The sequence below is a fragment of the Eremothecium cymbalariae genome, chromosome 6 (genome assembly GCF_000235365.1).
Source record: "Eremothecium cymbalariae DBVPG#7215 chromosome 6, complete sequence".
NCBI classification, from domain to species: domain Eukaryota; kingdom Fungi; phylum Ascomycota; class Saccharomycetes; order Saccharomycetales; family Saccharomycetaceae; genus Eremothecium; species Eremothecium cymbalariae.
In genome coordinates this window covers 100,318-120,574 of record NC_016454.1, presented here as the reverse complement: position 1 = coordinate 120,574, position 20,257 = coordinate 100,318, and the positions used below count along the sequence as shown (strand labels likewise).

The following is a 20,257-nucleotide window of genomic DNA, read 5'->3' as shown; positions in this document are numbered from 1 at the left end:
GTAATTTGTCTCCCGCAATGCTACACCACGAATCGTCCTACTAGACACCAGTGGAACTACTGCTCCGCCCAGTACACACATGGGTGCGATGGCTCTTTCTTAGATCAGCTCATGGAGTACGGCAGGCCAACTGTCCACAATGTTCTACAGTTAGGCTACTTTGGAACATACCTACCGAATAAAGACCTACGTGAAAGTTAGAGTTCTGAAATAAACCAGTGCCTCTTTTAGATTGTATTTGGAGTTTCGGGTACTTGGAGCTACTGAAGTATAGCCAGGTAGAGGTTGACGGCACGAAGCGCAATGTTAATCACGACGTTGGGTTTTCTGCGTGATGCATACTGGCATTATGAAGATATTCTTCTGAAGTGGCTGCGGCAAATCCCATATCTGAAGGAATATACGGAAGAGCGAGTGAGCTCACGGATCACGTTGTTTTTAATAATCATGGGAGCGTTTGCTTGTATTAATGAGCTATATATAACAATTGAAATGACATTTATACAGAAGGAAACGTATGAGGAGCTGAGGAGACGCAAGCTGAATGAGACACTGAAAGATCACCGGGTAGTGCTGGATGATTCATATCATGGCCGAGAGTTTTTGGATGAAAAGACAGGGATTGTGATTGAAGAGTTTGAGAGCAGAGAGAAGTTTTTCTCCAAGCCGGTTCATGTGGCACATTTGTATGCTAACTGCAGGGTACTGGACGGGTCAGATGAGGCGCGGAGCCTGGGCCAGCTTCTAAATTTCCATATTGAATTTTCCCCTGAAGAATTCGAAGATCAGCGAAGACCGGAATTTGGGACTTCGTTGAAGGTATTGAGAAGAAGGTTATACCATTTGTTCAAGGATACGGAAATATTCCGTACTTTGGCTGCGGACAAAGGCACAGATTTCACTGTTTCAAAAAGTGTTAAAATCTACAATACTTTTGATGAGGAACTGCCTACAAACCTTGATGATGTACAGTTGTGTTTTTTAAAAATAGAAACAGGGGATACTATAAACTGTAAGTTTTTCGTTTAATATAGAAACCAAGTAATAATTTTCATTTTCATATTTTTTTAGTTTATCTGTTTGATCTTCCAAGCATTATTTTATTTTACACTTTCTTTTCTGTGGAACTTGCAATTCTCTAACGTATATTTTATATTTTATATTTTATATTGCACTCTCGACTCTGGGTACCCCCACATCACAACTGTGCAATTGGTTTTCACACCATGCCCATAGTTTCATTACCTGAACTAGTTTTACTTCATATTCTATATGCAGTCTTTCCTCCTGCGCGTTGTTTTTCGCATCATGATCTTGAAGCATACGACCAGTACTTGTCCAGTTTGCTTTCATCCACGCATTGTTGTTCAAAGGCCCATCGGGAGCATCTTTGATACCAGATAACGAGCCTTTAGTAAAATTTGATGAGATATCTTCTTTTACCCTGGACTTTAGAAGATCATTGAAATGCGCAAAATTCTTTTCCGCGATATTACTGCCCAAGAGGTCCGGGTACTTACCTTGGGTACCAGCCATCGATATCTGTGGGTGAATCCGCTGAAGTAGTTTTCTGTTAACTAATTCTGCGATCCTAGATCTCAAAGAAAGAGAATATAGCCTCTTTAGACTTTTCGGGATCCGAATCCGGTTACCATCGTCATCCTTCACTGATTCCATCGGAAAGAGTAACAATGTCATCACTAGTTCTAGTTCCTTCATGTATTCTTTGTTAGAGCTTGCTTTTGTTGCCAATTTTTCCTGCGAATATTCTATCAAGTCCAATATAAACATATTAGACTCCTCTTCTGATTTCGGTGGATCCTGGTGATGGTGCCTAATCATTTCAATCAAACTTAAAAGCAACAACTTGAAATGAAGATCCTCATCCTGCAGAGATTTACTTCGAGGACTTGATAACCCTGTATCTATAATTTCTAATGTCTCCACACCAAATTTATCATTTATCTCCTCCATGGCCTTCAGAATATCCCCCATTTTAATAAGCTCCCGTATATAAGCTCTCTCACGAATCTTGTAGATCTGATTGAACTCATTAGCATCCTTATTATTTTTCACAAACCCCAATTCCCGAGCCATCCGAACACTAGATTCCTCATACGCCATGACCACAAAGTAATTAAGCAACAATAAAGGGATACTCGGTTCTGCAATCTTCTCTTGATTCAAATTTTCCTTCACTACAGCATGCGGCAACGCAGACTCAAGCACAAATTCATTCCACTCTTGCTTGGAAAAGCTTTTACGCTCATAAACCGTCTTGAACTTTGTCATACTTTCGAAGACGCCTGTTTTCTCCTCTCCCCCTTCTTTTCTCTGTCGAATCACAAAATATAACAGATATTTCCAACTTGAAAAGAAAGCCTTATATTTCTTCTTAAAAAAAGCTTATATACCTATTTCCCCTGGTATCAGTCAGTCTTTTATGTATTTCTTGTCCTCCCGAATCGTTAACAACAATGAATTCCCACTGTTTATCTCAACTAAGTAAGGTGACTTAGGAGCATATCTATCTAAATAATCCCTTTTACATTTTTTAAACATCAATACACCCACACACCCATATCACATATATAAATCGACGATAAATCATTTTGTTCTTCCCGCGATAGCTGATTAATATTATACACTGTATACGCTATACAGATTATTGCTATATATGACATTTCACTTTACTCCCCTTCAACCCGATATCCTTGATTTAGCAAATAAAACAAAACTAACAGACCATTATCACTATCAGTAGACCTCTGAAGGCTTGCAATCTCTTAATGCAATAATCTATTCTGCGTCATTCGCGCGTCAGCGTCACACCTATGTGTCCGTTAAATAACAAAAACTAATCAAAGTCATCTTCATAGAATGTGGGTTCCTATGCTCAACCAAACATCTACTTGATTTAGCGCAGATCCTAATAATATTTGAGCTATGTATTTTAGAGGTGTAGTATGAGATGGTTTCCCTAAATAAAAAAACCGTTAGAACCGTCGCAATAGCTGTTATATCGTATAAGAATATGATGGACGTATTCAAGGGATTTTTATCTATGCAGTAGAAGTTGCAGCACAGCAGCAGCAGCAGCAAAACCCCCAAACCGTTTTTTTTTTGTTGTTGTTGTAGACTTGTCTGTAAAGGGCAAGATGACCCTTTGAGATAGCAACAGCAAAGGAAAACGATGATTTCGTTGGATATGGTATCGAGATACTATTAGGATTCTTAGTCAACAAGTTGGACCATTTTTATTATCTTCCCCGCTGATTTTTAGGGTGTATATCATTTATGGGAGGTTCCAAGAAAAATCTGTAGGATAACGGCCCTGGCACAGGGATTTCCCCAGGCACAACGCAGACACAAAAAAAGAGTGCCGCATAGAACGTATTTGGCTAAAATGAACACCATATTTAAGCTTATAGAGGGGATTTTTAGGTATTAATTTTGGAATATTAGTGCATACGGAAGTGGGGATCAGCAGCTTTCTTCTCCAATAACATTTTCCTTGTAAAAGAGTAGACAGAATAGATTATTATCCCTTGCATTTCCACTAATATCAGAAGCAATTTCTGAAGGGTATAAAGCAGGAAATGTTATTACGGGAGAGACAATCGAAAAATTAAAAATAGATGGGAGAGAGTTCTTTAATTTTAGGTATTTAATCTTGCATATATAAAAAATCTGATAATACGTTTTTTTCCCTTGGACATAATAGTAGTAACCTTAGCAACCCAACCTACTTTTGTAAAGAATAATAGCAAGGTTTTATTTTTTATTATATTCAGAAAGAAAAAGATTTAAATATTCTGTCAGACTAACCTCTCTCCTTGCCAATTGAATAAAGACTATATTATACGCAAAACCGCTATTACGTTTAATTATTGAATTCTTCATAATTCTTTGAAGCAAAAAATATCGATAGGTTTTGAGTTCGAATTTAATTGAATTAATTAAACCCATAAAATTGTATCAGAAATTAATTGTCGTTTTTTTGTTTTGATATTTTAATTTTTCTATTAAGACAGAAAAGAGAGGCAACAAGCAAGCAGATTTTAGTTCTTTCCTCATATCGTTCGTAACTGAAATTTTACGGCTAAAGCGTTGGTCAAAGGAGATCTCCAAAGACTTATATGATACAGACCACAAACAATTAATTTCCTTCTCACGTTTGTTCCACTTCCTGACCTGTGCAAGATTTTACAGTTTTTTTGTTTGTGTGAAAAAGCGCTGACATTTGTGCCAAGTATACATACGTTTGAATTTAGATTGTGACAGTGTTGGCTTTCTGCTCAAAAAGATATAAAGCAGAGATCAACTATTAACACACAGTTGACGACAGGACATAAAAAATAATTGAGCTCTTCTGCCTGGTAATATTCCAAACAAATAAATGAGTATTGCCACTACTCCTCCAATTACATTTACCAAGACTGCGGCCCATTTTAGAGGTCCCGGTGGCGAGGATACTATTAAGAACAAAACTCTGAGAACTCAACTAATACCTTCATCAAAGACCGCTTCAGTCACGCCGCCATTGATGGTGGAACAAAGAAGCGGCAGAACGATCAATAAATCCGAAGATCCTGAGGATAAAAGAAGGGTAAGTTTGCCTAGTCTCAATCACTTATTAAATTATAGCCATAGACATTCTAATGTCCGAGAAAGCCTGCTGGAAGATGTGGGAGGGAGAGATGCAGATGCAGATCCAAATTCTCCAGGAGGTACAGGTTCTGCTTGCAAAATTGAAGGAGTTCCAAGCGGGCATAGATTTAATGTTGACAATGGATCTAAGGCGACCCCCAGAGCACTGCCTAATCCCCTGCGTGTCAGCGATGTCGTCGCTGTAGATCCGGCGTATTATGATCAACGCCGCGAATCATTGGAATTTCTTGCAGATACAGCTTTGAATAGCAGTAAAAGTAGTAGCATCAGCGGAGTAAGTCCTGAAACTACAAAAGCATTGCCAGCAGAAGAAAACCCTGGGAATCCAACCAGCAGTGAAAATGCTCAATACCTTGATCTGATTGCACAAATTCTTACCTTAAAGAATTCCATATTTCAGAACTTGTCTAGATGGCCAATAGGGGAGACAGGGTCTTCTTCTTTACTCGAAAGCATCCCAGAAGTAGAACTACAACAGTTATTAACAGATTCAAGGAAATTAACTTCAATTACCAGGGATCTATTACTCTTGAGGACAAAGCAGGAGTCTATTTCTCCGACTACAAGAAAGCCACAAAAAGCTCAAGTTAAAACAGAAACATATCGTGACCCAACACAAATCACCCTACCTAGTGTATCACAGTTAACCAAAAGAGGATTACCAGAACTGTCAATACCGGGTCCGCCACCAACAAGCCTACCGCCGTTCCGAAATCCACATGCCTCGGAACCGATGCTACAAGGTCCTTATAATAGGCAGCCACCTCAATGGGGAGTTCAATTACCAGCTTTTAGGTTTCCAAAAGTTGGTGGTATGAGCGAGGGATCTCGCCCCTACATGCAGGGCGAATCATCAGGGGGAATGCTCTATCATTCACAGGAAGTACAATTTGCTCACCAGCAACAACAACAACAGCAGCATCAGCAGCATCTATTACAGCAACATCATAGACGAAGCACAAGTGGACCTATTAGAGGAGGCACGTATAGCGTTTCGGTAAAACCATATTATCAACAACAACAACAACAACAACAACAACAACAACAACAACAACAACAACAACAACAACAACAACAACAACAACAACAACAACAACAACAACAACAACAACAACAACAACAACAACAACAACAACAACAACAACAACAACAACAACAATCACACTACCACCACCACCACCACCAACAACAACAGCAGCAGCAGCAACAAACTTCTCGTCCTCCATCTGTTGCTCAGGGACAACTGCCTCATCATCAATTCACAACGATGCATCAACAACGTCAACAATTTCCACCGCAACAAGAACTTATTCATTCAGTAGCGGCATCTCAGCAAAACGCCGAAGATACTCTTTCAAACTTGCCCCCACCTGGTATATTTCATCGCCCATCAGGGATTCCAGGACCAGGACCTTATCAGGAACACCCCAGCCAAAGATCACTTCTGCCTTTGCAACGCCATAGACATGTACTATCAGAGCCTTCTTTACCTACAATGGTAGTACCGCCACCAGGCCCTCTGAATCCAGCACCAAGAACTCCAAATAGGCGTAAAAGGCAAAGGAGAACAGGTTCGACAAGTGGCACCAGCATTAGCGGGGCTAACACAGGCGTGTGCCTTCATTGTCATGAACGTGACACACCTGAGTGGAGGCGTGGTCCATACGGGAATAGAACCTTGTGCAATGCTTGTGGATTATTTTATAACAAGTTGATCAAGAAATTTGGTGTGAGGGACGCAAATATTATGATGCATTATAGAAGGCGACTATTTCCAGATGATAGGAGAGTACCCGATGCCGTTGAGATTCCTGAAAGTTTTGTACAAATGATAAATGAAAGGACTGACTTGGATGAACAATATGATGTGATTCAACCCCCAAATTGACTCGAAGTCTTCTTTCCTTTTAGTACAAATTAAGATGAACTAAAGTTTTTTTTTGAAATCTGTTAAAATGAGTTCTGATTTCCCTTTCTCACATATACATCCTTTTATTTATACAAAAGGTACGATGATGTTGAAGAAGGAATGACAGGGAATTATTTATTAATTAATAGATGAACACTTGAACCAACAACAAAAACAAAGATAAATTTCCCAGACTAATAATATGTGAAAAGAAAACATTTTAAAATATAAAATGAACAGGGTTACAAGCAGTTTTTAATGTTATCTGCACGCTTCCTTTTTTGTATTAAATAACATGTAATCATAATTAATGCAACATTTCGTTCCTTATTCTTCTCCAAGTGTCAAACCACATAGAATGCATTTCGGAATCATGAAGATTAACAGTTGAATAGACTCGGGAAACGGGTACCTTTGTTAGAAAAACGCACAAGTCTTTAAAACTGGAATGCTCTGAATATGGGACCTTAAAAACTTGATACTTCTTGTGAGGTTTGTACTGCGATCTAAAGGTCTCGATTTTCAATTCATCCACCGAACAATCCCTTATTAGATCAATCACATATTTATATCTTGATTCAGCGCTTTGGAATCGCTTGATAGTTGCCTCTGAGGACATGTATTTACGTCCATTATCATAAGACCATCCAGTAGGGTTAAATCCCACAATATCTTCGTAAATTGGAGGCACAGTTAAAAGATATTTGTCAATTGATTCTTTTGAAGAAAGTACGTCGAACGAAACCAGATGGACGCATGATTCCTGTATATTATGGGTAATTATATTGCTTGGGATCCAATCCATATATTGCTTAATGAGATCGTGTTTGGGTGAGTTGAGGGGAATGTATATTTTTGTTTGAAGCTCTTCAGCGATCGAAATAGCAAGTTTTTCCTTACCTATAGAATACGTTGCAATAAGGTAAATGTATCGAAACCTCTTCTGAGATATAATCTTATCGCGGGTTGACTTCATAAAGGTTAGAATAGACTTTTGAGTATCACCAAAATACGTACGAATCCCTGTTTGACTAATTTGAGCAGCAAACGATGCAGTAAGCTTAAGAACAGATCTCTGAAGGGGGAAATGGTAATTAGGGTTAAGATATGTGGTATCAAGGTATACACTGTCCAACTCTCTCCCACAAGTGAGCTGATCAAGGCTTCGTATCATACCATTGGTAGCTCGAAAGTCACCTGTATGCAGCACACTGTGCAGCACACTACCATTAAAATCCAACTCTTCAAATAACAATATCAGGGCTCCTGGACAATGGTTTGCATCCAAGGGGAAACACCGCAAACGAGGGGTTATATAAAGAGGCTCATTGAGTTTCAGTATGGTTATTTGGTCCACATCGATCTTAAATTTTGAAATTACCAAGTTTGCGGTTATTTGTGAACAAAACAACCGCCCTTGTTTCCAACTTTGACAAAGACCTTGATAATGATCTGCATGAAAATGGGAAAGAAAATAATACTTCACCTCACTATTATCCATAAAATTAAACCCGTCAACGACTATAGTAACCTCTGAGAATTTAAGTTTCTTCACATCGGGAAGCGGAATGGATCTCTTGCGTCTAACCGAGCTCCTGGCAAGAAGGCACTGGTCACAGTGAGCTTCTCGTTCATGGAGATACAAAAAAGATAAATCAGTAAGACATAGAGGACAGATAACCTCAGAATTCACCTCATATGGTTCTGGATCATCCAATATCTCACAAATATCCCCTGTTTCAGCAACATCTTCCTCCATATCTTCCGAACTTTGAACAAACAGGGTTTTCCGCTGCGATGCACCTAAATTACCCTCACAATCATCCGAAGAAACATACTCAACATCATCTTCAAGAACAGTAATCACCTCCGGCTCCTTTGAACCCTGTAGCACGGCCCCTGGTGCTCCTCCAAGTACGGTGCAACTCCTGCTGCTGCGATCCAACGGATTGCTGGTACGCGGGATATCAAACTCAAAGAGTTTCGACTGCCGCAAACCCAACGGCTTCCTTTCCTTCTTATATCGTACATCCTTCCTATTCACTTCAACAATACTCTTTCTCATATCTAGAACTCCAATACCCAGAACCAACTTCTCATTCACGTATCCATGGGGAGCAGAACTAGAAACAAGAAACTAAAAACTAAAAAACAAAAACCTGTTGGCTAGCTCGCCCTTCTTCAAGATCCCCCATCATAAACCAAACCACATCCACAATCAGAATAATGGGCCTGCTCACGATCATCAAGAAGCAAAAGGCCAAGGACAAAGAACTTCGCTGTCTAGTGCTTAGGCCTCGATAACTCAGGAAAAACTACCATAGTACATCGTCTTCTCTATCCAGATGGCACGCTGCCCCCTATTACTCCAACCGTCGGCTTCCAAATCCACACCCTCCCCATAGGCCCTTACAACCTTCAACTCTGGGACATCGGGGGCCAATCCACGCTCCGGCCCTTTTGGGAGAATTACTTTGACTCTACTGATATTCTTCTTTGGTGCACCGACGCCTTCGCCTCCGCTCGCATCGCCGAGAGTAACCACGAACTGTGCAATATCCTGGCCGAAAGAGACCGTCTCGGTCTCCAATGCACCGTCATAATCCTGCTTAACAAGATAGACCTGCTGCCGCCGTCGACGGACCCGCAGCAGATCTGCGACGAGTTGCTGGAAACCCTCAGCGCGGACCTTGGCAACACGGCAGGTCACGTGACGGCGATACCCTGTTCCGGCCTCGCCGGAACCAACCTCACCTTGCTCCCCTCCATTCTTCAACGTATATATAGCAACGACTAAATAGATACAATCCACACTCGCGTTCACCACAGCACACACAGCACAGACACACATCTGCTGGAACCCCACCGTCGCAAGTATATCAACAAAAAAATGGTCCACGTTACTGTCCTAGGAGCTGCTGGAGGTATTGGACAGCCCCTCTCGTTACTCTTGAAAAATTCTCCATACGTCTCCACGCTGCACCTCTACGATATCAGAAACGCCCCCGGCGTCGCTGCAGACGTCTCCCACATCAACACCGACTGTGTCGTCAGAGGCTTTGAAGGTGACGACCAGCTTGGCCCCGCCTTGCGGGACTCCCAGCTGGTCGTCATTCCGGCGGGCGTGCCCCGTAAACCGGGCATGTCACGTGACGACCTCTTTAACATCAACGCCGGCATCGTCCGCGCGCTCACCACCGCGGTCGCGACCCACTGTCCAACTGCACGGATCCTCATCATCTCGAACCCGGTCAACAGCACCGTCCCCATTGCCGCAGAGACGCTCAAGAAACTCGGCAAGTTCAACCCGGCCCGTCTCTTCGGCGTCACCTCCCTGGACCTCACCCGCGCCCAGTCCTTCCTGCTCGACACCCTGGGCCGCAACTCCTACTCCATCGACTCCCTCGCCGACCACGTCACTGTCATCGGCGGCCACAGCGGCAACACCATCATTCCCGTCTTCAAAGACAAAAAATTCGCCTCTCTGCTGCTCAAGGACAACGGCAAGGCCTATAAAGAGTACATCCACCGCGTGCAGTTCGGCGGCGACGAGGTCGTAAAGGCCAAGAACGGCGCAGGCTCTGCAACCCTCTCCATGGCCCTCGCAGGCTTCAACTTTGCCCAGCTCGTCATCCGCTCCCTCAACGGCGAGACCATCCCCCCCCAGCCAGAACCCCCCGGCCTACGTCTACTTACCCGGCCTGCAGGCCGGCGCAGCCGCCCAGGCCGCGCTCCGCGCCGTCTGCGACGGCACCGCCGTCGACTACTTCGCCCTTCCACTCGTCCTCCACCGCGGCGACATCCAGGCCGTGGACCACTCCCTGTTGGCCCACCTCACCAAGGAGGAACAGCTGCTGTTGCAGACTGCCCTCCCGGATCTCATCGCAAACATCCGCAAGGGCGCGCACTTTGCCCGCGGGAACCCGAAGTTGTAGTCCTTGTAGCACCACCGGACACCCGGACACCCCGGATCCAATCGTATATATCAATATTACACTCTCTGATTTTTAACCTGCGCACCGCGGCTCCGCTCCCCCTTACGGACATGCGGTAACTCCCTTTAGCCCGTTACCCGCCCCCCGCGCCCCCTGCCCGCCCGCACCTTAAAGCAAACGCGTTCCAACAGCTGATTCCACCGCTCGTACACCCCAGACCCACTACAATAAATTAAATAAAAAATAATACCAAACCAATCAAAACTCCTGTCGAGCAAGAATACATCACACACCATACATACCCATATCTCCCACACACTCTGCTCCACCATCTGAAAAGGAAAGCACCCACAACCGAACACAACCGAACACAGCAGAACGATACCTTCACACCGCAGCCCACCACACACTGCCAATCTACACGCAGCACAATACACTACACTACACTACCCCAGTTCCAGACAGAGACACACAGAGAGAGCCCACCACCCCACCACCACCGCAACGACAAAAAAAGAAAAACCCTTTTTCTTTAATACGCTCTCCGCTTCTCGTCCACGGCAAGAACTGCAACACTGCAACAACATACCACTACGGCGCGTGAAACAGAAAAGCGGAACACACATATATCTACAAAGAACTCAACAGGTCCCATCCCATCGACAGAACCACAAATCGACCGACGACACGCACAGCGGTTTTTTGCATCCACACGAATCGAACCACCGACCGTCACAAGTGTTTTTTTTTGTTTTATTTTTGTTTTTGTTTTTGTTTTTTAGGTCCACCAAGGGGAGGAAACGCTACTATCGTCAGTCAGGCGTGGTAGAAAACAACAGGGCAAACCGATCGATCCCCGCGTTAGTTACTGGGGAGCGGCACGAAGCGACCGGCTGGGAGACAGAGATCCCCTTTTTTGCTATTTCTTTCTGCAGGGCCATCAGCTGGTGGCACGCCTGTTGGCTAATTCCCGGGGGTAAAACAGCAGACGGGTCTGGTTGGCGGCAGCCGTCGTATACAGGGTAGTGGAGCAGCACTGGAACGAGCGGGTCTGTGCAGCAGGGTTGGCGATTGTTTTTTGCCTGCGGCGGTTGCTTGGATCTCGGGAGACGGACGGGCGTCTCTTATTAGGGTGCACGCGCAGGGCCGGGGAAGAGGAAACGATACACAGATGCAGCAGTCGGAAGTCCGAGATGGGCAGCAGCAGCAGCAGCACGCCGAAACAATGGACATTACTCACATTACTAATCCCACAGTGACCAAACAGGTCTACAAAGGACACAGCAGAAGGACGGGGGCCGGGGCGGCCAATAGCAACAATCACCATGGTAACCGTACGGGGAACAATGAGAACCACAGTCACAATAGTAACATTCATATTTATAATAATGGTAAGGGTAATAATAATAACAATAATAGTAATAATAGTAATAGTAATAATAATGGTAGCAGTAACGGGGGGCAGGAGAGCGGCGGTGGTGCGGAGACGCAGACGGAGGCCGAGGAGGAGTTGGTGGAGATCACGTACCCGGCCACAGAGGTTGTCGGGCACGGGTCGTTTGGGGTTGTGTTTACGACGGTGATAGAGCAGACCGGGGAGAAGGTGGCGATCAAGAAGGTGCTGCAGGACAAGAGGTTTAAGAACCGGGAGTTGGAGATTATGAAGCTTCTAGAACATGTGAACGTGGTGGATCTGCGCTACCATTTCTACGAGAGCGAGCCGCAGACGAACGAGGTATATTTGAATTTGATTCTGGAGTACATGCCGCAGTCGTTGTATCAGCGGCTACGGCATTTTGTGACGAGCCGGACGCTGATGCCACGTGACGAGATCAAGGTTTACATGTTCCAGCTGTTCAAGTCGCTCAACTATCTGCACCGGGTGGCGCGGGTGTGCCATAGGGACATCAAGCCGCAGAATCTGCTGGTGGACGCGGAGAGTTTGCAGCTCAAGCTGTGCGACTTTGGGTCGGCGAAGCAGCTGAAGCCGACGGAGCCCAATGTGTCATACATTTGCTCGCGGTACTACAGGGCGCCGGAGTTGATATTCGGTGCTACGAACTATACCACGCAGATCGATATCTGGTCCACGGGGTGTGTGATGGCGGAGTTGCTTCTGGGGCAGCCGATGTTCCCTGGGGAGTCGGGGATCGACCAGTTGGTCGAGATTATCAAGATTTTGGGCACGCCTACGAGACCGGAGATCTGTGCGATGAATGAGAATTACTCTGACCACAAGTTCCCGCAGATCAAGCCCATTCCGCTGAGCAAAGTTTTCAAGCGCGAAGACCCGGAGACCGTGCAGCTGCTAAACGATGTGCTGCAGTATGACCCCACAAAACGGTTCAATGCTTTACTGGCATTGTGCAGTTCCTATTTTGATGACATTACTTGCCTCGCTCGGGGCGATACGGAGACGACGACGACAACGACGACGACGACAGCCAGCGGTGCAAGAGGTGGCGCTTCTAACGCGCCTGCAGAACTCTGGCAAGGTATATGCCACAATTTGCAATTGATGCAGTTCGCTGCTGATGAGTTTAACGATTTGAACGACCTGGAAAAATCCTTAGTACAATCTAAGTTGATACTACACACTCGCTCAGATTGACTTAAAATAATTATTATTATACTACCACCCCTCACTACCATAACCACTACTAGTACTATTATTGTTATTATTACTATTATTACTATCATTATTATTATTATTATTATTATATTACTATTATTATTATTATGATTACTATTATTTAGTTTGTTTCCCTGGGAGGACGGCATATATCCTTTTCCCTGTGTTATTGAGCGAAACGCCCCTTCTGCCCTGAACCTTGCACGAACGCATATTCTAACGTCATCCCATCTACGGTGTACAATATACAATCTTCTCATACATTATGACTGGTTCTCACCACATGGTTTTCAACCTCAAGTGTCCGCCAACCCCGCGTTGTATCTGGATAGATGCATCATCCGAGCTGTTTTATACCTGCATAATACATATATATAGATATCGGTATGCATCTAGCTGGACTTTCGTAGTTTGGTCTCCTCTATGTGTGCATTTTTAATACTTTTTGCGTAGGAATATTTTGACTTGTTGAAACAAACGTCAAATTATCCTTTATGCACATCCGCACTAGGAAAGTGAAATAAAAAAGCCAAAATGAAATTTCTTAGATTTTGTTAGAAACGATCGTTAATATCTATGTACACAAGAGGTGCAGAGATTGCATGAGTGAATAGAGCCAGTCGAATAGGCCATGTCAACTTATACTGAGCAGCATAATGTTCCACCCCAGATCCCTTTGGGGAAATATTTATTCCATAGATTGAATCAGCTTAATGTCACTACAATTTTTGGGCTTCCGAGCGAATTTAACTCCCCATTACTCGATCAAATCTATCAGATACCCTCGATGCGATGGTGTGGTAATGCTAACGAACTTAATGCTTCGTATGCTGCCGACGGCTACTCCCGTATTAAACGTCTTTCATGCCTGGTTACAACTTTCGGGGTCGGTGAAATGTCAGTGCTTAACGGAATCGCCGGGTCATTTTCGGAGCATGTTGCAGTATTGCATGTTGTTGGGATGCCACCGTCATCAGCGCAGCTTAAGAAACTGCTTCTCCATCACACCCTGGGCAATAGTGATTATGACATTTTCCATAGATTGGCAAGTGATATCTGTGTTCATACTGCTGTACTTAAGGAGAGCGATAACATCTGTGATGTGATTGACAACTGTATCGTTCGTTGTTATAACCAACAACAACCGGTTTATTGTGGAATCCCCGTGAATCTTGCAGGCCACTTGGTCGATAGCAAAAGCTTAGATTCTCCGCTACATTTAATGCGTGGTTTCAACCAACCTATCAGTGATGCAGTTGAAGAACTTGTGGACATATTGCTGGAAAAAATATATTCGGCACAACATCCAGTCATTGTGGCAGATGGTTGTGCTTCTAGACATGACTGTATTGAAGAATTAACAGAAATTGCACAGAAAACCGGCTTTCCGCTTTGTTGTACACCAATGGGCAAAGGGTCGTTTGATGAACAAAGTAAACGTTATGTTGGGGTCTATATGGGGTCTATATCTTCTCCTCAAGTACGAGAGGTGGTGGACTTTGCTGATTTCGTCCTTGTGGCAGGCGCACTCACTGCCGATTACGCTACTTCTTCCTACCATTTCTGTTACAAGCCCAAAAACATTGTTCTTCTTTTCGATAAATATGCCAAAGTATCAGGTACAAAAACGTACCCTGATGTACGCTTAAAAGACGTTTTACAGTTGCTCGCTCGATGCCTGGACCCAACCAAACTACAATACATCCAGGAAGAAATCCCGGAAAGCTCCTGTCTGCGTGTCAAACCGGATGCTAATACACCACTTAGACAGGAGTGGATGTGGGCCCGTCTGTCTCATTGGTTTAGACCTGGAGACGTTATCGTGACCGAAATGGGCACTTCTGGACTCGGAGTGAACCAAATTAAATTCCCTTCTGGCACAAAAGTTGTTTCCCAGCCTCTCTGGGGGTCTTTGGGTTATTCCGTTGGTGCTTGCCTCGGCGTTCTCATCGCGGTCCAAGAGGAATCCAGAGGTAACCGACTTAAAGATAACAGGATTATTCTCTTTGTTGGCGACGGTGCTTTACAACTTACCGTCCAAGAGATAAGTACCATCATCAAATGGGGATTGGCCCCATATATATTTGTCATTAACAACCAGGGATATACTATTGATAGATTATTAAGCCGTGATACACATCATGCAACAGCTGATTACTACAATATTCAACCCTGGAACAACCTTTCAATAATCCCCGCATTTGGCGGTACCAATTACGACGTCCGTAAAGTCGTCAAGGTTGGCCAACTAGACCAACTCTTAAAAGACCAAAGATTTTCGAATCAAGATATACTAAAAATGGTCGAGATAATTCTCCCCTCAATGGACGCTCCACAAGCACTTTTGGAAAATTATGTTTCCTCAGACATCGAACACTCGACTCAACCAAAACGGCCAAAACTAGCCTGAACAAACCAATACCACGTTTCAACCCACATACTGTAGCATTCTTATATAGTGAGATCCCTTTCATTCCCCACCATTCTACCATACTAAATCTGACATTTTCCCACTTTTATTTCCACGCCATACTCTTAGACGACTCTCCTGCCTCGCCCGTCGCCGTGCCCTTCGCAACTTGCTACAGGAAACAAATATCACCATCCCTCCAGGTTCATACATCTGGTCTGCTCAAACATATTGCCTTTCATGTGCTCCACTTGTTAGCCGCATCTCGTCGGACACACACCCTGCGCCATTTTACACACACCTGTGGAATCTCATACAAACCCGTTTTGCCGTTAACTTCTTTGTCTGCTCCTCCACAACGCCCTGCCTCGTTTCCCCCTCGCTCATTTTTCTGATACCAGAATATAAATAAAACTGTATATACTACCAACTGTGATACCTTTTCAGCCCCACTCCACACCCCTCATCTCCGTTTATTACATCATACTGCTTACTATATACTCTACAAAACCTCCCACAGCTTTACCATATTTATTTACCTCAACTAATACATATATAAACCTAGTAGATAACCACTCTACAACCACCTCCGCATCAACAGCAAAAGCTGTCACACGTTTGTGCGTTCGATGCTCTTTCTTTTCCTCGATGAGGCTGCGACAGCTCGGAAATCAACCTGGTTTTGATTCCGAGAAAGCGCAGTTTCTCAAAAAATAAAATATAAAGGGGGAAGGAGAGTTTTTGAAAAGCTTGTTTGTCAGACACTGACAACAAATAAAGCCGTCTAAGAAGTGTTGTCAGGTAGTTGTAGTCAGTCTCAGTTGGTTCTAGAGATTAGTGAATAGAAAAGTTATTTTTTGGTTGTAAGAATAAGGAAGTTAGTGAACTGTTAGACAGGTAAAATAATATTTGTATCTTTTGTTTTAGGATACTACAAGAGAGTAGGGGTTTTTGTTTTGAATATTATAAATAGAGTAGCGGTTATTTGTTGAAAAAGAGCAGAACGATATTTTTAATCTACTAGGGGGGTATTTTTATTGTTATTTTATTTTTTATTATTTTATTTTTAAATTATTGTTAAATTTGAGATTATGGGTAACGCTACGGGGAAGTTGGAGCATGATGAATTGGAGAGTATCAACCAGAGAAGCGGGGGTGGGCATAAGCAGTATAGATCGTTTTCTAATTCTAGTGCCGCGTCGACGGGTAGTCTGGCGAATGATACTCTAAGGTCGCGGAGGGCTTCGTCGTTGGTTGGGAATTTATTGAATGCCAGTGGTATGTCTAGGTTAGAATCTTGTAACGGGAATCCGTATCGTAAAAGACTCACTAAGGAGAAGGAACGGATTCGGGAGCAGCATGTTAAGCAGTTGATGGTTAAATATGACGAGAACGTAGATGGGGGTTATTTGGCGTCGTACGCTTGCTATAAACTTGATAAGTTAGATTATAACGCAAATGTAGTTCGGGCGCTTGTTGTGGAGAGGAAGTTAGCTCCTTTCTACACTCCTCTACAAGATTTCGATTCTAGCTGGACTCGAGAGGAATTGATTAAGGTGATTGATAGTTTGATACTCCATGCTGCATTCGAAGAAAATGCAGAAGAGTTTGAAGGGGTTGAAATTGGAGACATATATGCCAATGACATAGAAAATTTAGTGGATAGATCGTTATCTGGACGTGAACAACGCAAACAGCGTTCCAAGGTGTTCAAGGCTAGGCTTTATCGCAAGCGTATTTTATGGCAGGAAGCAGAAAATGAACGTTTTCTCGAAGCTAAACAAGCGTCGAAGCAGAAGGGAGTTCTTGATAAGTGGCTCCCCAGCGACGATTTGAAGTATGATCTTTACAAGAACGGCTCAGAGTGTCCTATTTGTTTTCTTTACTTCCCAGAACCGATGAACATCTCCCGCTGCTGTTTACAACCGATATGCACGGAATGCTTTGTTCAAATCAAACGCCAAGATCCGCATTTCCCTCACGAGGAAGTTGATGCAGTCCGCGATCCACATACATACGATGACAAGGACCCGAATATGTTAATTTCTGAACCGGCAAGCTGCCCTTACTGTGCAACTCCGTGTTTCGGAATCACCTACGACCCACCAACGAACAGAACCGTTGGTATCCTAGGCTCTCCACCAAGCAGCTATGTTTCCCAATCACGCCCCATCGATACCTCGACGTCTCAGCACCGCGAAGGCACCTCTGCGTGCCTGCAGGAACTCTCTCTTCAAAATCCGCCGTCCCGCCGTCACTCCGTTGAACATCAACATCCCTCCGTCGTCACCTCGGATATGATTCGTCCAGACTGGGAAATAAAGCTAATCAAAGAACGAACGAAACTCGCACGCAGATCAGCAAATGCTACAGCTATACATGTCAGCAACCGGCTTGTTGATCCAGAACACCACAGAGGCTACAGCCATTCGTTGACTAGCGGCACATCCACCTTCAATAGCAACAGCTCTGTTGCACATGAACTAGAAGAAGAGATGATCCGCCACGCTATGCGCCTCAGCTTACTCGAACAACAACACCGTGAACACAGCTAAGGGCCTCATGCTTGTATACAGCATGCGTCCTGCTGGTACTAGCACCTCAACCCATCCATAGATACCCTCCACCCTCAATTCGATCCACTCATTCCACTCCATTCCGGTTAAAGCATTACTTTTATATGGTCATATTTATATCATTTAATACGTAATCATTTAATACGTAATCACGCAAAAAAAATTTCAAGGCACTGTTTTTTTCAGATTTAGAGGTAACATCGGGCTGAGTTTTTTCACAACTTTTCTTTCATCCATTCTCTTACTCACAATTGTTCTCTTTTGGTTAAGGTTTCTCTAGAAATACCAAAGAAATAGTCTGCTTTCGTGTTTGAAGCTTAATTTGATTATCTCTACCACACTGAACAAATGTCTGTTGAAACTGCTTTGTCCTACGCTGCTTTGATCTTGGCTGACGCTGAGGTGGAAATCTCTTCTGAGAAATTGTTGACTTTGGCTAAAGCGGCCAATGTTGAAATTGAAGGTATCTGGGCGGATATTTACGCCAGGGCTTTGGATTCCCAGAACTTGAAAGATTTGTTGGTCAAGTTTGAAGGTGGTGCTGCTGCTGCTCCAGTTGTTGGTGCTGCTGCTGGAGGTGCTGCTGCTGAAGAGGAGGCTGAAGAAAAGGAAGAGGAAGCTAAAGAAGAGTCTGACGATGATATGGGTTTCGGTTTGTTCGACTAAGGTCGCATGGATTTACTTTAAATTTAGCAAGCTTTTTGTTTTGTACATGTACATTTTGTTAGTTTAACTAAAATTTTATATTAATCCATATACATCTTCATGGTGGTGCACGTATGATTTTACGCTATTCCCACGCCAAGAGTGTTGCATCTATTGGGGCGTGGGGTGTCTGTTTTCTTTGTGGAAGATATGCATTATATATAATAACAATAAAATGTTAGATTAGGATATATATATATATATATATATACATGGCTTCCCATTATACAGTGTACATAAAAGATGACGAGACGAAAATACCGATTTTTGTTGAAAACATACTTGGATCAAAAAATCATTCGGATCGCTTATTTCTTCTGTTCAGCTTCAGCTTCAGCCTTTTCCTTGGCTCTCTTTTCTCTGATACCATTGTACTTCTTGTCGGATCTGGCCATTCTTAGAGCTCTGTAAGCAGACTCACCGTTATCTTCAACAGCCCTGGTCTCAACGTCGGTAACTGGTTGTTCAATTGGGAAAGAGGCGGCAGTGGACAAAACCTGCTCAGTAGCTGGAGCAGCACCCTTTCTTGGGAAAATGATGATCTTGGATTGATACTCCTTCAATCTCTGAACATTCAAATCAAAGATTTCTTGGTTTCTGTTTTGACGTCTGTGGTCCACGGCAATACCAATGGTTCTGGCATAAGCAGCGGTCAAACCAGCAGCCTTAACTTCAGCCAAGGTGAAACCTCTACCAGCTCTAACCTTCCTGTTGTACTTGATGGTTGGAGCTCTGACAACTGGTCTCAATAAGTCCAATGGCTTTGGGGCAACCTTGGCGGCCTTGACAGCTCTGGCAGTACGTCTGGCGACCTTCTTACCTGCTTGGTCAAAGTGAACTCTGACACGTTCTTGCCAGTGCTTTCTGAAGTGGTTCTTCAAAATTGGTAAATTCTTGGAGATAGCTGTGTTAATTGTTAGTAATTCATTTCTTTATAATGAGTTCCTTCATGACAGCTAAACACACTTGAGTTCATCCATTGGCGCAAAACTGCACATAGATCTACAATCTTCTTCCTCCTCTTCCATATCGCATGACTGTCTCGAGTAGTCCCCATATTAATGCCCATTCGTACCATCTCACATTGAAAACACCTGGCCTTCAAACCTCCCAATGGTCTTCTCTTCCCAAAGCTGGATGTTCTCTTCGTCGTTCACCTTACTGCGATGATGATGCTTCCTCGTAATTCGTAATTCGACATTTATTCAGTCCTAGCCGCTCGTCCCGCATTTAACATAGATAAACTCTTGTGTTGAAATAACTGCTGCACCACTTTAACATACCCATTGTTACTTGATCCTTGGTTTACGAGTATTGTACGTCTGTCTGTTCGTCTACTTTTCAACTAACCAGTTAAAAATTTGTTACTATGACGGCACACCTCCACCGAGCCGCAGCCTGACTGGAAACCTCTGTGGA

General features: G+C 43.6%; 9 protein-coding genes and 2 further genes across 9 annotated transcripts; 8 read left to right on the top strand and 3 right to left on the bottom strand.

Annotated features, from left to right (window-relative positions):
* Positions 1–303: 303 nt before the first annotated feature.
* On the top strand, positions 304–1,029 carry ERG29 (Erg29p; the record flags this gene model as incomplete). Its single annotated transcript, XM_003647232.1, has 1 exon — positions 304–1,029. One exon carries the CDS (start codon positions 304–306, stop codon positions 1,027–1,029), a length of 726 nt encoding a protein of 241 aa, XP_003647280.1.
* A 135-nt stretch (positions 1,030–1,164) lies between these two features.
* Positions 1,165–2,292, bottom strand: GID8 (glucose-induced degradation complex subunit GID8; the record flags this gene model as incomplete). The annotated part of the gene is made up of 1 exon (XM_003647231.1): positions 1,165–2,292. The coding sequence occupies one exon, from the start codon at positions 2,290–2,292 to the stop codon at positions 1,165–1,167; it is 1,128 nt and encodes a 375-aa protein (XP_003647279.1).
* Positions 2,293–4,399: 2,107 nt separating this feature from the next.
* GAT2 (Gat2p) lies at positions 4,400–6,559 on the top strand (the record flags this gene model as incomplete). The annotated part of the gene is made up of 1 exon (XM_003647230.1): positions 4,400–6,559. The coding sequence occupies one exon, from the start codon at positions 4,400–4,402 to the stop codon at positions 6,557–6,559; it is 2,160 nt and encodes a 719-aa protein (XP_003647278.1).
* Positions 6,560–6,887: 328 nt separating this feature from the next.
* Positions 6,888–8,645, bottom strand: PSO2 (DNA cross-link repair protein PSO2; the record flags this gene model as incomplete). The annotated part of the gene is made up of 1 exon (XM_003647229.1): positions 6,888–8,645. One exon carries the CDS (start codon positions 8,643–8,645, stop codon positions 6,888–6,890), a length of 1,758 nt encoding a protein of 585 aa, XP_003647277.1.
* A 161-nt stretch (positions 8,646–8,806) lies between these two features.
* Positions 8,807–9,377, top strand: Ecym_6058 (the record flags this gene model as incomplete).
* Positions 9,378–9,470: 93 nt separating this feature from the next.
* Positions 9,471–10,515, top strand: Ecym_6057 (the record flags this gene model as incomplete).
* A 1,171-nt stretch (positions 10,516–11,686) lies between these two features.
* On the top strand, positions 11,687–13,126 carry Ecym_6056 (GSK family serine/threonine-protein kinase; the record flags this gene model as incomplete). Its single annotated transcript, XM_003647228.1, has 1 exon — positions 11,687–13,126. One exon carries the CDS (start codon positions 11,687–11,689, stop codon positions 13,124–13,126), a length of 1,440 nt encoding a protein of 479 aa, XP_003647276.1.
* A 652-nt stretch (positions 13,127–13,778) lies between these two features.
* Ecym_6055 (alpha-keto acid decarboxylase family protein) lies at positions 13,779–15,557 on the top strand (the record flags this gene model as incomplete). The annotated part of the gene is made up of 1 exon (XM_003647227.1): positions 13,779–15,557. The coding sequence occupies one exon, from the start codon at positions 13,779–13,781 to the stop codon at positions 15,555–15,557; it is 1,779 nt and encodes a 592-aa protein (XP_003647275.1).
* A 1,091-nt stretch (positions 15,558–16,648) lies between these two features.
* Positions 16,649–18,112, top strand: SIP5 (Sip5p; the record flags this gene model as incomplete). The annotated part of the gene is made up of 1 exon (XM_003647226.1): positions 16,649–18,112. The coding sequence occupies one exon, from the start codon at positions 16,649–16,651 to the stop codon at positions 18,110–18,112; it is 1,464 nt and encodes a 487-aa protein (XP_003647274.1).
* Positions 18,113–18,481: 369 nt separating this feature from the next.
* Positions 18,482–18,799, top strand: RPP1A (ribosomal protein P1; the record flags this gene model as incomplete). The annotated part of the gene is made up of 1 exon (XM_003647225.1): positions 18,482–18,799. One exon carries the CDS (start codon positions 18,482–18,484, stop codon positions 18,797–18,799), a length of 318 nt encoding a protein of 105 aa, XP_003647273.1.
* Positions 18,800–19,146: 347 nt separating this feature from the next.
* Ecym_6052 (60S ribosomal protein eL13) lies at positions 19,147–20,125 on the bottom strand (the record flags this gene model as incomplete). The annotated part of the gene is made up of 2 exons (XM_003647224.1): positions 19,147–19,742; positions 20,122–20,125. The coding sequence occupies 2 exons, from the start codon at positions 20,123–20,125 to the stop codon at positions 19,147–19,149; spliced, it is 600 nt and encodes a 199-aa protein (XP_003647272.1).
* Between the last annotated feature and the right edge of the window lie 132 nt (positions 20,126–20,257).